The sequence below is a fragment of the Heptranchias perlo genome, chromosome 12 (genome assembly GCF_035084215.1).
Source record: "Heptranchias perlo isolate sHepPer1 chromosome 12, sHepPer1.hap1, whole genome shotgun sequence".
Taxonomy (NCBI): domain Eukaryota; kingdom Metazoa; phylum Chordata; class Chondrichthyes; order Hexanchiformes; family Hexanchidae; genus Heptranchias; species Heptranchias perlo.
The window spans coordinates 26,797,128-26,811,030 of NC_090336.1; the positions used below are offsets into that span (position 1 = coordinate 26,797,128).

The window sequence follows — 13,903 nt, forward strand, 5'->3', positions numbered from 1 at the left end:
GGTTGTAGCTTTCCCACCAGGTCAACCAAGCAGGAAGAGGATCTGAGGCCAGAAGAGGCCCAAAGAAATAAATTTTATTTTTACTTTCCTTGTGGAGGCAGAAGGATCAGGAATGCTCTCCTGGGCCCCACGAAGAAAGCCGAGGCCTCCCATTCCCCCTCCCCCCACCCCTGCCCCCCCCCCAGTCAATGGACCTTCCAAATCTCCTCCTGAATGCCGGGGACAATTCCTTTGGTCCCCGGTAACGGCCTCCTGCCACCTGATATTGCGCTCCTGCCCGCCAGCCAACTGCTTCTCCCCACTGGATTCGATTGGGAAACTTACCAGGGACATGCAGCTGAGTCCCAGGAGTTCAAATCTCTCGGGCCTTATACTGCAGAGGTCAAGACTGTTTGCCACCCACCCGTAATTAAAATTAGGGCTTACATCTTTTTGGCAATCTGTCTGTCCATCTCTCTGTGTATTTGTCTGTCTAAGTATCTATCTTGTTGTAAGAAGCTTGAAATCTCTATGCACAAATATCCTGAGCCTCCTCAAAATTAAGCTTTTAACAGGATCGTTGAATCTACAAATTATTAAGGAGAAATATGATGAATTATTGATCAATTTAACGATGTGCAATATTTTTTTTAATCAAATGTGATGCTCTGGTTAGAAAATTGTCTGCCAATGGCTACTAGTTCTGAGGACTGACAAACACTGTCACTGATCTGAATCTTTTCTTTGTAGGCTAAACTGAAGAGGCACATTCAAAATCCAAATGCAGTGGAGTTGCTTCATTTCCTGTTTGGACCACTCGAATTGGTAAAGTAACAAAACCTTGTACTGATAAAGGATGCTTTATGCAATGGTGGGGGATTGGGGGGTGGGGGGTGTTAATCACCAGACAGTCTTTTTCTTATATTTCAAAATATACTTTATTCATAAAATTTGTAAAGGTACATACAATACAATGTCAAGTCACACTTCAAACAAAACAATACAGATCATATCATTTGCAACAGTATGTACAGTACAATTCAATGGTCCCGGTACAATCAATACAGTTATGCACCATACATTGTACATACAGTTCATGGCACCCTCGGGTGCCTCATTTCATTACAGTCATTACAGGTTACAGATACAGTACATTGCATTACATTCATTTATCATTTTACATTCTCCTCGAGGGGGTTTTTCCCTGATTCCAGCCCCTCGGCATACAATGGCGGGAAGGCTCTAAACGGTGGCCTTTCCCCATAGAGCCTTTGCATAGCCTTTGCACCTCGCCTCAGTGCGTCCCGCAGCACGTACTCCTGCACCTTTGAGTATGCCAGTCGGCAACACTCAGTCGTGGACAGCTCCTTCAGTTGAAAGACCAGCGTGTTTCGGGCGGCCCAAAGGGCCTCCTTCACCGAGTTGATGGTCTTCCAGCTGCAGGTGATATCTGTCTCGGTGCGCGTCCCAGGGAACAGTCCATACAGCACAGCGTCCTGTGTTACCGAACTGTTGGGGTTGAACTGAGACAGATACCAACGCATCTCTCTCCACACTCTCTGCGCAAAGGGGCAGCCCATCAGGAGGTGGAAGGCGGTCTCTTCCCTGCCACAGCCTCGAGGGCAGCTCGCAGTGGCGCTGAGATTCCGTGTATGTAGGAAGGACCGCACTGGGAGGGCCTTTCTCACCACCATCCTGTTGGTCTATTCCAGCTATGAGACTTTCTGCAAATGGCCTCGACCGTCTGGTCGGGGAAGGAACCGATCGAGTCCACCCTCTCAGTTCCTTGCTTCGTGTCAACCACTGTCTGACGGCTTTGTGGTCGAAGGGGTTCCTCCTCAGGAACTTTTCCACCTGGGACAGGTGAGGGGGGGGATGGGGACGGTCCAGCTGGATGGGACGTCCTGTGCCTGCTCGGCCAGCGTGGCCAAACCCAGCTTTCTCAGTGAGTTGGACAGGTAGAAACCCAGCACGTAGTAACACTTGGGGTTCAATTTTCCCAGGAAATTGCGGGTGCGTTGGGGGCGGGGGGGGGGCTCTGAAAATCAGGGAAATCCCTTTCAGGTTCGGAGCCCGCAGACTTCCGGGTTCCCCATTGATGTGTCTGGGTGCGCGCGCGTCTCCCGAATGCGGAAGTCCCACCGGCAATTAAAGCCGGCGGGATGATCATTTACACAGTTGTTGAGCTAGTTTAAGTACTTGAAGTACTTAATTTTCTCCACATTTTGGCAGGGGTGCGATTTTGAAGCATCCTCAGCGTGTTTTCCGTGCTGTGGGAAACACTCCATGTTGCAACAGACGTGTTTCAGCCAGCAACCAGTGAGACATTTTAATGCTTATTTAACAGATGGGGAGAAAAGGTCACTTATTTCACCAGGACACTCTGTTCTTTCAGACAACGTTTTGGCTGCAAGATCTTTGTGTGTTTTCACTGAACATTCATACTTTCCACTCAAAATTCTGCTGTTCAAAAATATTTAACTACTTTGCGGACCCCCTCAAACTCACATGGTCAGGATGGAGGACAACATGGCTGCATTCACCACTACATCCAAGGACAAGCAACATCACCAGTCTCGCCAGGCAAGGCGTCCACCTCCGCCATGTGGAGCTCCACAACACAGTGCTGTGCCACAGGCATCTGCACAGAGCACAGAGGGCAACAACAGAGAGGGGCACTGCTTGAGGAGGCCCCATCCACATCTGCCACCCACCTTGAGGAGGAGGAGGAGGAGGAGAAGCAGGAGGAACCCATGGGCACAGCAGCGGCTCACCTGGTTGCTCATGAGGCCAGGGAGTCACTGATATGTGAACGGTTCTCCTAACATCAGACGGTGTGAGGAGTCCAGTCCTCACACCACCTGGATAGAGCAGCGGCCACACCAGCCACCCACCCCCACCCCTCCCTGCACAAAACAGCCCTGCAACTACACATACACCCACTGTAAAGTGACCCAATGGGTGGCATCAAGTGTCACCGTTCATGGTGAACCTCATGAACGGGCCCTATCACAAAAGCCAGTCAAGAATGGGCAAGACGTGCAGTAGTGGTGACAATCATAATATTTAATGTGAGTTTAACAAAACGCTAATATAAATAAAAAACATGACCAACCATCAAACACACTTGTGCACACTCTTCATGCTTACAAAACCTTCGCCTTTCTCTTCCAACTACTTCCTACGTGGTGCGTCCCTGTGGCTGCAGCAGAGGTAGTGGCAGGTTGCTCTTGTTCATGCCCTGACCGCTTGGATGCTTTGGGCCTACGCCCTCTGGGTTTTGTGGCTCTGAGGGCCCCTCCAAAGACTGCTCCACCTGCACCTGTGCAGGGGCAGACTCGGCCACCTGGAGAGGTGGCACCATTGTGGGTACTGGTTGAGAGGGGGGCAACGGGTGACACGTGGGAGTGCTTGGAGTAGCATCCGCACTTCCGTGTCCCCTTTTGCCATCATCCCTCCCCTGGGCCAGGCCCACACCACTCCTACCACTCTGCTGAACGACAGTTTGGAGGACATGTGTGAAGCCTTGTAAGGTCAGTGCTTGTGTATCTGCCTGTCTATCTAAGGCCTATCTAAGGCGGCAGAATGTTGTTCACTGTGAGTCTGAAAAGCCGTTGTGAGGGCCTCCATTTGTCAGCCGTGCTTGAAGCTCAATGGAGGCTAGCCTTCTCTCCATCGCAGACATTCCCTCACTTACCCATGACAGTATCTCAGAGAGTTGCTCATGTCCCTGTGACACGATCTCAGAGATTCCCTCATGTCCCTGTTACACTATCTCAGAGAGTTGCTCACGTCCCTGTGACAGTATCTCAGAGATTCCCTCCTGTACCTGTATCACCATTCCACTCATGCAGGAGTTGGACTCCTCCATCCTCTGCGCGATTGTGGAGAGTGTGCGTGGCACCTGTTCCAGCACCTTTTTTTTTTATTCGTTCACGGGATGTGGGCGTCGCTGGCAAGGCCGGCATTTATTGCCCATCCCTAGTTGCCCTCGAGAAGGTGGTGGTGAGCCGCCTTCTTGAACCGCTGCAGTCCGTGTGGTGACGGTTCTCCCACAGTGCTGTTAGGAAGGGAGTTCCAGGATTTTGACCCAGCGACAATGAAGGAACGGCGATATATTTCCAAGTCAGGATGGTGTGTGACTTGGAGGGGAACGTGCAGGTGGTGTTGTTCCCATGCGCCTGCTGCCCTTGTCCTTCTAGGTGGTAGAGGTCGCGGGTTTGGGAGGTGCTGTCGAAGAAGCCTTGGCGAGTTGCTGCAGTGCATCCTGTGGATGGTACACACTGCAGCCACGGTGCGCCGGTGGTGAAGGGAGTGAATGTTTAGGGTGGTGGATGGGGTGCCAATCAAGCGGGCTGCTTTATCTTGGATGGTGTCGAGCTTCTTGAGTGTTGTTGGAGCTGCACTCATCCAGGCAAGTGGAGAGTATTCCATCACACTCCTGACTTGTGCCTTGTAGATGGTGGAAAGGCTTTGGGGAGTCAGGAGGTGAGTCACTCGCCACAGAATACCCAGCCTCTGACCTGCTCTCGTAGCCACAGTATTTATATGGCTGGTCCAGTTAAGTTTCTGGTCAATGGTGACCCCCAGGATGTTGATGGTGGGGGATTCGGCGATGGTAATGCCGTTGAATGTCAAGGGGAGGTGGTTAGACTCTCTCTTGTTGGAGATGGTCATTGCCTGGCACTTATCTGGCGCGAATGTTACTTGCCACTTATCAGCCCAAGCCTGGATGTTGTCCAGGTCTTGCTGCATGCAGGCTCGGACTGGTTGCGAATGGAACTGAACACTTTGCAGTCATCAGCGAACATCCCCATTTCTGACCTTATGATGGAGGGAAGGTCATTCATGAAGCAGCTGAAGATGGTTGGGCCTAGGACACTGCCCTGAGGAACTCCTGCAACAATGCCCTGGGGCTGAGATGATTGGCCTCCAACAACCACTACCATCTTCCTTTGTGCTAGGTATGACTCCAGCCACTGGAGAGTTTTCCCCCTGATTCCCATTGACTTCAATTTTACGAGGGCTCCTTGGTGCCACACTCGGTCAAATGCTGCCTTGATGTCAAGGGCAGTCACTCTCACCTCACCTTGCAAATGTGCTGCTGTTTCTCGATCATTCTCCTTTTAAAGGATGGCCCCCAGGGTTCAGCATCTGCATCCAGCTGAGCAGAGCCTGGAGAGGAGTGCTCCCACCGATGCGGATTCTCTGCAGCTGCCCCTGCCACCAGTGTCTGCTCGTGCTCACGTGTGTGGTAACTCACCAGGTGCCAACCCAACTAACAGAGGACTAGGACCCACCGAATTTTGAGTATCTGCGCTGGTGGATGGCTCACTAAGATGTGACGGTGCACCCTCAGAGACCGGCAGGTCCTCTGAGGAATCGTCCTCTGCCGTCACGGCGGTGGGTGAAGGCCCTGTAAGAGAACAGAAGGCAATATTAAGCATGATCACAGATGTGTCATGTTGCGATGAGCATACTGAGGTGCTGAAGATGACAAGGCATTTTAACATCAATTCATATTGTGTGTGCTGAATGTTAAAGTTATGTCACCAGACGTTTGTCGGGTGCCAGTCTCGGCGTCCCCGACGGACAGGCACTCGAGGGTGCGGCTGAGCTCCAGCGCCTCCTGCTCCGCAAGTGTGAGGACGACGATTTGTTGCGGCCCCCCTCCGGTCCTTGCCCTCTCCCGTGCGTTCTGAGCTCTCTTCTCCTATAACGGGAGAAAATACAGACACGAGTGAGTGATGGTGACATGGTCAACCAATGAATGCATTGGTTTGGGTGCGGCTGACCATGAAAGAGATGCATCAGAGGGTGAGTATGAGACAGAGCCATGACATTGTATGAGGATTGGGTTGAGTGGTAGTGGTGGGGTGAGTAATGGGGAGGTGAGGAAGTGCTGAGGAAGTGCAGGTAAGTTGAAGATGAGCCTTAATTGGATGTGGGGAGTGATGTGATAGAGTAGTGTTGGCAGTGCAGAATGAGTTGGGGGTGGGGGCGGTGATGTGGAAGACGGAATGTAGGAGAATCAGTAAATGTACTCACTTTGGTTGACCTAGTTAGGTCATTGAAGCACTTCCTGGCGCAGGAGATGTTGCTGCTGCTGGTGACCTCCTCTGCCACCTCGAGCCAGGCCTTCTTGGTGACAGAGGCAGGCCACTTCCTCCCGTCGGCCGGGTAGAAGACATCCCTCCTCCTCCTCACCCCATCCAGTGGCACCTGGAGTGAGGCATCATTGAATCTTGTAGCAGTCTTTCCTCTGTGCTGCTACATTGTGCTGTGTGGGTGTTTGCTCCAGGAGCAGCCATTGGAGGACTACCCCTTTAAATAGAGCTCCTCTAGCTGACAGCCTGTGATGCGGGTGCGCTGTCCGCCCACTGCGCAGCTTTCCAACGGAAAACCTGGAAGCCACGTTAAGTGGCTCCAATTGACTTGTGATCACGTGGGAAACGGACATTTTTTTATTGGGCAGGTTACCCACACGTCCAATCACCCCTCCCCCCCGCTGCCATCCCACCTCCACTCTAATATCGAGGCCTTGGTGTTTGCGTACTGGTGCCCTACACATATCCTGAGGCTGCCACACACAAAGGTGACCATCAGCAGACGAGCAGCGTTCGGGACCCTCTTCCCCACTTTGTCCGGGGTCTTGTACATGGTGACCCTGCGGACGCGTTCTACCTTGGACCTCCAGACAAAGTGGAAGATAGCTCGGGTGACTGTGACGGCGGAGTTGTGGAGAATGGGCCAGATTCTGGCCACATAGAGCAACACCTCACACCTTATCACCAGGTTCCTGCCGGTTATGCAGAGGGATCGCCCCACCCACATACCAAGCTTTTGTTCGGCCTTGTTAATCATCTGATAGTTGTCGGCAAGTATCCTTCCTCAAAATCCCTCTTCCTGGTCTTAATGTAAAAATGCAGCGAAGGTTAACTTGCACATATCTGTGATGCATAGTTGTCATTCTTCCAAGTTTTGAGTTTTAGATTGGCTCAAACACTAGTCTTTTGAGCAGATTTCCATCCAGTTAAATATGCTCCCACCTTCAAAATGAAGAAGCACCAAGTAGGTAAAGGTACCTTAATATTTTAGGAATGTTGGGATAGGTTAGATTAGGTAGGAAAAAAAAGAGAAAAATTAAAGTTTAAAAAATGGGAAAGGAAGAATAAAGAGGAACTAGTTGCAACTGGATGATCAGAAATAGTGTTTAATTTTTAGTTAAATTCTATTTTATTCTTTATTTTAGTAGTTTAGGGTTAATATTACAGGAATAAAACATTTCCTGGTTTTTGAGTCACTTTGATAACTTTCAAAGGCAAGGAATCCTGGCTGAATTTCCCATTCCTAACTCAGTATGCTGAGGCCAACTGTAGCACTCCTACAGCTGGTCATTGAACTATGGAGTGCATCAAACCAAATCTGATCCTGTTCTCACTCAGCGTTCACGTATACGATTGCAATGACTGTGGTGTTAGGGGAGCATTTTTAAAAAAAATTGTTTAAAAAACATAACCTTTCATTGGTGACCGCAGCTTAGGCCACAGCAGCCACTGAAGAATCCTGAGCAGGGCAGGCTGATGAGGCCTACCCCACTCATTGCTGTCCATTTACTGTGAGGGGACCTAAAACAGGTGTCAAGCCCCTCATTTACATACTTAAGGGACCAGTTCCGGTTCGGACGTTTTCTAGGCGTCCTTGGGATGCCGGATATTGGTCGTCAAAATTGGGCCTCATTGCGACCATTCTATCCCACGGTGCAGTACTAAAGTTCTCGGGTTCAATTCCCAGTCTGTGATGAGTTAGGTGGCTTATGGAGAGCTACATTTGGCCTTCGAGGCCCCTGGGCTAGGGAAGGGATATATTAGTTAGCATTTCTGCTCCCGATAAGAATCTAATGACTCATGCTGGAAAATGCACATGTTTGAACTTGAGGTTGAAATTCCAGATACAGTTTTTTGGGGTTTCTGTTATGAATATATAATTAAACATCTAATTTACAAACTGTAAAGCATACTTTTTTTAAAAAAAAGAACAGAGGAAGCTCACTTTATAAATCAAACAATTTGATAGTGATTTGTTTGCAATGAATTTGTCCTCATTCTTTTTGGCTTTCGTTCTTATGTGATGCTGTGTTGGGCAGGTGGTTCGGAGTGTCGGAGGACCCGAAGTGCCCAAGTCCATTACAAGCCCTCTGCTTTCCAAGGACGCTACAGATTTTCTAAAGGGCCACCTAACTCCTAAAGAGATGGCGCTATGGGAGTCACTGGGAGAGACATGGACCAGGTCCAGGTGAGGAAACAAGATCCTATTTCCTGCAGTAAGTCAATCGCAAAAATTACATATAACGATGCATGTTGTATGGATGATCTCTGCTAGTTGTGCAGGATTGTACAATATTGTGTCTGATTGTACAATATTTGAGATAACCATTTATAAAACTGCTGGATTTAACTTCAGTGCCTGACGAATGAATACTGGCTCTCCTGGCATCTCCTACACAGCTTGCCCTGCTCTCAAATATTGGCTTCTTCAGTTATGCAGTGGTAGAAAATGCTGAGACACACATGATCTGTACAGTGACACATGTAAATGAATTGTCAGTAATTAACTGGTGTGTAGTCGAGATGTTGCTGACCCTGCACTCAGAGCTTACATGTCCTCCTACAGATAGGAAATGGAGAGAGTCTGGTGTTAGAGGTTTCCATGGCAGCTACCGACATTGATCTACCAACAGGTGGAATGATTCAAGTCAGGGAAGGGGAATGAGATACCTAAGGGTCAATTTTAACTCCCGGCGAAGCAGGTCTTCATTTGTATCCCGTCGGTCAGCTGCTCGTCCATCTCCGCCAACAGCAGAAGCTCAGACTTTCCTTCCACAGGCCAGTCACTTTAGCTACAGAGCTATCAGGGAATATCACTAATTGTTTCAAAACACTTTGCTTTTATTTGATACCTATACCAGCCGAGTAACTTCAGTTAGTTTTATTTTATTCTTGGGATGTGGGCGTCCAACCATGACCAGCAAGAGTTAGTGCCTTCAGAAGAGAAGGGGAGAATTGAACGCTACATAAACTAGCGTGTTTTCAAGTTTTACATTTTTATGGACAATGGGCTGTGATAGACAGGTGATAATGGCCTAATGAACCAATACACAATGTGTAATGTAAAGCCATCACTGTGGTTTCATTTAAGGCCAGTGATATTATACTGATTCACTAGCTTAGTACAAGCAAACTCGAGGGCATTCTTACATCAGTGCACACTTAGTGCTATAGTGTTTCTGTTCTGTAATAACAGGAGCATCAGCAAAGATAAAATTACAAGCCGGATACATAATGGTAAAGAAAAAAGACACCTTAGTGACTCAGATGTGACCCATCATCGGAATTGATACATTTATCTATCTTTCTCGGTTACACACAGATCAATCTCCTGTGTAGCTCCAATATTTCCTGCTTTTATTTCAGATTTCTAGCATCTGCGTCTCTTCTTTGTACTTACAAGGATGTAAAAGTTAATGTGATAGCACCCCCTGCAGAACAGAGCTTGTATTACAGCACCTTATTCTCTGGTTCAATCTTCCGGAGAGGTTTATTGTGCAACTAAGGCCCCTTTATTAACAGAGAGTCGGGGAGGGAGCGGGGGAGCCTGATAGCGAGCGATGAATCCAGCAAGGCCGGGGACGTGGATGCCATAAAAGAATGCAGACTCCTGCCTGACAGCCAGCCAGATTGACAGCCTGGCCGGCGGACGGAAGCAGGAAATTGTGGCAGGAGGCAGTATCTGGAGACCCATAGGAATGGTCCCAGCAGTTAGTGGAGGCTTTGGCTGTGATCAGCAGTCGGGGGGGTGGGGGGAAACACTGGCTGCAATTGGGGAAAAGGGGAGGCACTGGCTGCGATCAGGGAGAAGGAGAAACATTGGCTGCGACCGGTGGGGGGAGCGGAGGCACTGGCTGTGAAGGGGGCAGCCCGGTGCAAGGGAAGCCCATAGCTTCCTTGTGAGGCCCGGAGGAGCCCCTCCTGGCCTCACAAGGAAACCTGAAAAATAAATTTAAAATTTACCTTCTAGGCCTCTTCTGGCCCAGGATCTGGCTCCCGGCAGGTTTCAGCTGACGGGCAAGGTGACACTGCCCCCCCGGTCAGGCCTCAGGATAACATCATCGGACCTGATCAGTATATTTAAAGTAGGACCCTGCATCCTTCCTGCAGGGTTTCCTGCTCAATAGAGCAGATTAATATCAGGACATGGTGGGAAAGAAGCGGGATTGGTGGAGGTAAGTGACTCCTATTATTTTAACTACACCTCCCCACATGGTTTTTGCTCGATGGGAGCAGCTGAAATCGAGTCTTAAGAGCGTAATTCCCTTGTGGGTGGAAATAACATTAACCTGTTTGTTGATATCTCTGATTCACCCAAATCTATCACGAATAACTCGCATTTGCATCTGCCCAGTATTTTATAAAAAAGAGGGACATACAGAGAGAAAGCATGTGAAAGACGTACAGAAAGAATGGGAGGTGCATAAAATAGAGAGGAGGCAAATCGAAGGAGGAACTTATAAAAACAGGGTGAGGGAAAGAGTGAGGAAAAGAGTCAGAGACAAAGATACAGAGAATGAGAAAAAGTTTGTGAGAGGCATACAGAGGCAGAAAAGAGTGGAGGACTAATAAAGATAGAGGGAAGGAAGCAGAAAGAATTAGAAAGTGGGAACTAAACAAAGACACTGTTACAAGAAGAGAGAGGTTTTTTGTCTGTGAGCTATGCCATGGGGCTACAATTAGTATATTATACCGAGAGTAGTAGCTGATGGATAGCTGAGGATGATTACACAACAACAGTTTCATTAAAAGATTTTGATAGCATCAGAAAACATGGGGAAAAAATCTCAGTTTCCTCCCCCTCATAAGAATCCTGATAGATAAATTTGACCTGATATAAACTGCACTTCCTGTGGGTAGGAACTCACAGTGCAAGTCTACATGTGAAGGGTCAGCATGGCTAAATCATAGCATTCTCACCTCTGAGTCAGCAGATTGTGGGTTCAAGCCTCACTCCAGGGTTTGAACACATAATCCAGGCTGACATTTCACTTCCAGGCAGTAATAAGGGAGTGCTGCATTGTTGGGAGGTGCTGTCTTTTCGGTGAGATATTAAGTCGGCATTTGCCTGTTCAGATAGATCCTATGGTGCTTTTTTGAAGAAGAGTTATCCCAATGTTCTGACCAACATCCTTCAACTAACACCACCAAAACAGATTAACTGGTCATTCATCTCATTACTGTTTGTGGGATCTTGCTGTGTGCAAATTGGCTGCCACCTTTTGCCTACAAAATAACAGTGCTAACACTTCAATAGTAATTCATTGGCTATGAAGCACTTTGGGACATTCTGAGGGTGTGAAAGGCAATAAATAAATGCAAGTTTTATTCTTTCTATGTACATTGACAGGATAATGTGGTGAGCTTTCAACTTTGTATGTTGACAGTGCCATTGAGACTATTGTCACTTCCTTTAATGCAGATATAAAAATGAAAACTGTTGAAAAAAAATTATATTTAAAGATAAATGTGTTGCATGCTTAGAAACAGACAGTAACAGATTATGTTCCCTTCTTTTTCAGGGCTGATTGGCCGAAGGATCACTTTGTTCACCCATACGTGCCGAGGTTTAGAAATGGCTGGGAGCCACCTCTCGACAATTTCCGAGGAGTTCCCTGGGAACTGGACACACACCAAGTGGCAGACTCAATCACAACTGCAGTAGATACACAGCGCAGACAAGAGGAGATGAGGCGACAAGCTGAGGAGGTGAGGGGATCTTCATGGTTAGTCCTTAGTGTATAATGCAACATTTTGTAATGTTACCAACTTTCTACGTTACCTGATGGTTTTGCTTTTTTTTAAAGTAAAGATTCGATTATAATGCCTGTAACAAATATTAAATATTAGGCGAAACAATGGATTCCAACATCATTGTTTGACCCCCTGGGATCGGGATTTGATTCCAGCCCTGACTGGTGGAATGAAAGTCTCTCCTCCCTCTCGGTCTCTGCCAACTATGTAAGAGTTTGGACTTGTCCCGTCCAGAAGGAATTGGGCTGAGATCACAGGATGAAACTGCCCAAAATTCAGTATTAAATTAGTGATCTCACTCAGAGAGACCATAAGGATGGATGGTGTGGAAAATGGAAATGTCACACTAGTGTTGTGGCTGATTTGCTTCTGAGAATGGCGGCTAAGGCAATTTGAGAGACATTTACTCTGCTCGTCTTCCTTCAACCTTTCTTTATAATTTAAATTCCTGATACCTGGAATTATTCCCATTGCTTGCTTCTGTACCCTCTCAAGGATAGTAATATCCTTCCTATGATAAAATGACCAGAACTGCACACAATACTCCAGATGGGGTCTGATCAATGCATTGTACAGCAACAAAATAATCTCTTTTGATTTGTAAATAAAAAGCAAAAAACTGCAAGTGCTGGCAATCTGAAACAAAAATAGAAAATGCTGGAAATATACAGTAGGTCAGCCAGCATTCCTGGAGAGAACAGGCAAATTAGCATTTCAGACCACTCAACCTCTGATTTTCTCCTGTGTGGGTCATCAGACTCCACACTAATATGGCAGCTTCTCCTGTTTTAATTTCTGATCTGATCTACAGGCTTTCAATCCATCTTCTCCTCTCTTCCTTGGGCTGCCTCCCAGTGTCTTTCAGATTATAGGTCATTGCACTGATACATCCTCTCGTGTTTTTTTTTGCCTCCTTCTCTTTGTTCTGATTCCATTTAAGCGCTTGTTCAGATATAATTTTCCAGTTCTGATGAGAGGCTGTAGTCTGAAATGCTAACTTGCCTGTTCTCTCTGGGAATGCTGACTGACCTGCTGTGGGACTTGAGCCCAGAATGTTATCAACTAAGCCAAGCTCCCTATCTTAATGTAGTTAAGCACTGCGCTGGTGGTAAAATATATATTTATTGATCTTTTTGCATGTACTTCTCACCTTTTGCCAAAATCCAAAACAGGACAGTGGAGTGGGATCATGGCTTGAGTACCAAGATTTGCTTTTCCGATATTGAACATTCAGCAAAAATCTTACTAGCCTCAATAAGTATTGTCTCCATATCTTGAGACACAAATTAAGTGGGAAAAGTAAAATTAAAAAAAAACTTTTAGTGTATGACTTCAGTTTTAGAGCTTCTGGACAACCTACTCAAAAACAACACTATCCGGTCCAAAACTGGACTGTCTTCATTGTTTCTAGAACCAAATGTGGTCTTCATACTGTATCCAAACCCATATGTAGTCTTCACATTGTACCTAGACCCAAATGCAATCTTCATATTGTATCCAACCCCATATAAAGTCTTCTTCACATTATTCTTTCTTTTATCTTTCAGCATTCATCGGCGTCCTGCTTCCCTCCTCCCAATGGGTATGCATACTGTAACACATCATTCAAGAGAGGCCAGATTGGCGACCAGAATATCGCAGTGGATGCTTTTAAGCAAAGTGTTAGTCGGCATGTAGATAGGTAACTGGTATTGGCATGCTGTGGAGAACTGGTACAATGTGCATTCTCTTTCCCTCCTGCTGGTAGAACTATATGGAGAGCTCCTCTGCATTAATATTCCCCAGCAGGGCACTAAGTGGAGGCTCCGTCATCCATAAAACAAGCAGGTTTCTCAATCCCATCATCCTTTTTTGCAGCTTCCCAGTCTGAAGCCTTGTTGTCTTCTTTTTTTGTTCTGTTGCATTATTACATTTTTTTAAATTATGAATTTAAAGACTGAATGAAAATGTCCACCACTCTGTAATCTATCAGTATAGTGGTGGGGGTTTTGCCTCTGGTTTCCTGAGAGATGCAGGAGCTCAGTTTCCCACCCTATTTGAGGCCGTGTGGTGTCCGGGGAAAA

At 47.1% G+C, this 13,903-nt stretch overlaps 1 protein-coding gene across 5 annotated transcripts in view; it reads left to right on the plus strand.

Annotated features, from left to right (window-relative positions):
• eps8l2 (EPS8 signaling adaptor L2) overlaps positions 1 to 13,903 on the plus strand; it is a 237,256-nt gene that overhangs the window by 160,242 nt on the left and 63,111 nt on the right. For all 5 annotated transcript variants that reach the window (XM_067993818.1, XM_067993819.1, XM_067993817.1 and 2 more), the window contains 4 exons: positions 730 to 804; positions 8,126 to 8,274; positions 11,609 to 11,795; positions 13,388 to 13,422. In XM_067993818.1, the coding sequence (XP_067849919.1) occupies positions 730 to 804; positions 8,126 to 8,274; positions 11,609 to 11,795; positions 13,388 to 13,422 (446 nt within the window). The remainder of the gene's footprint in view (positions 1 to 729; positions 805 to 8,125; positions 8,275 to 11,608; positions 11,796 to 13,387; positions 13,423 to 13,903) is intronic.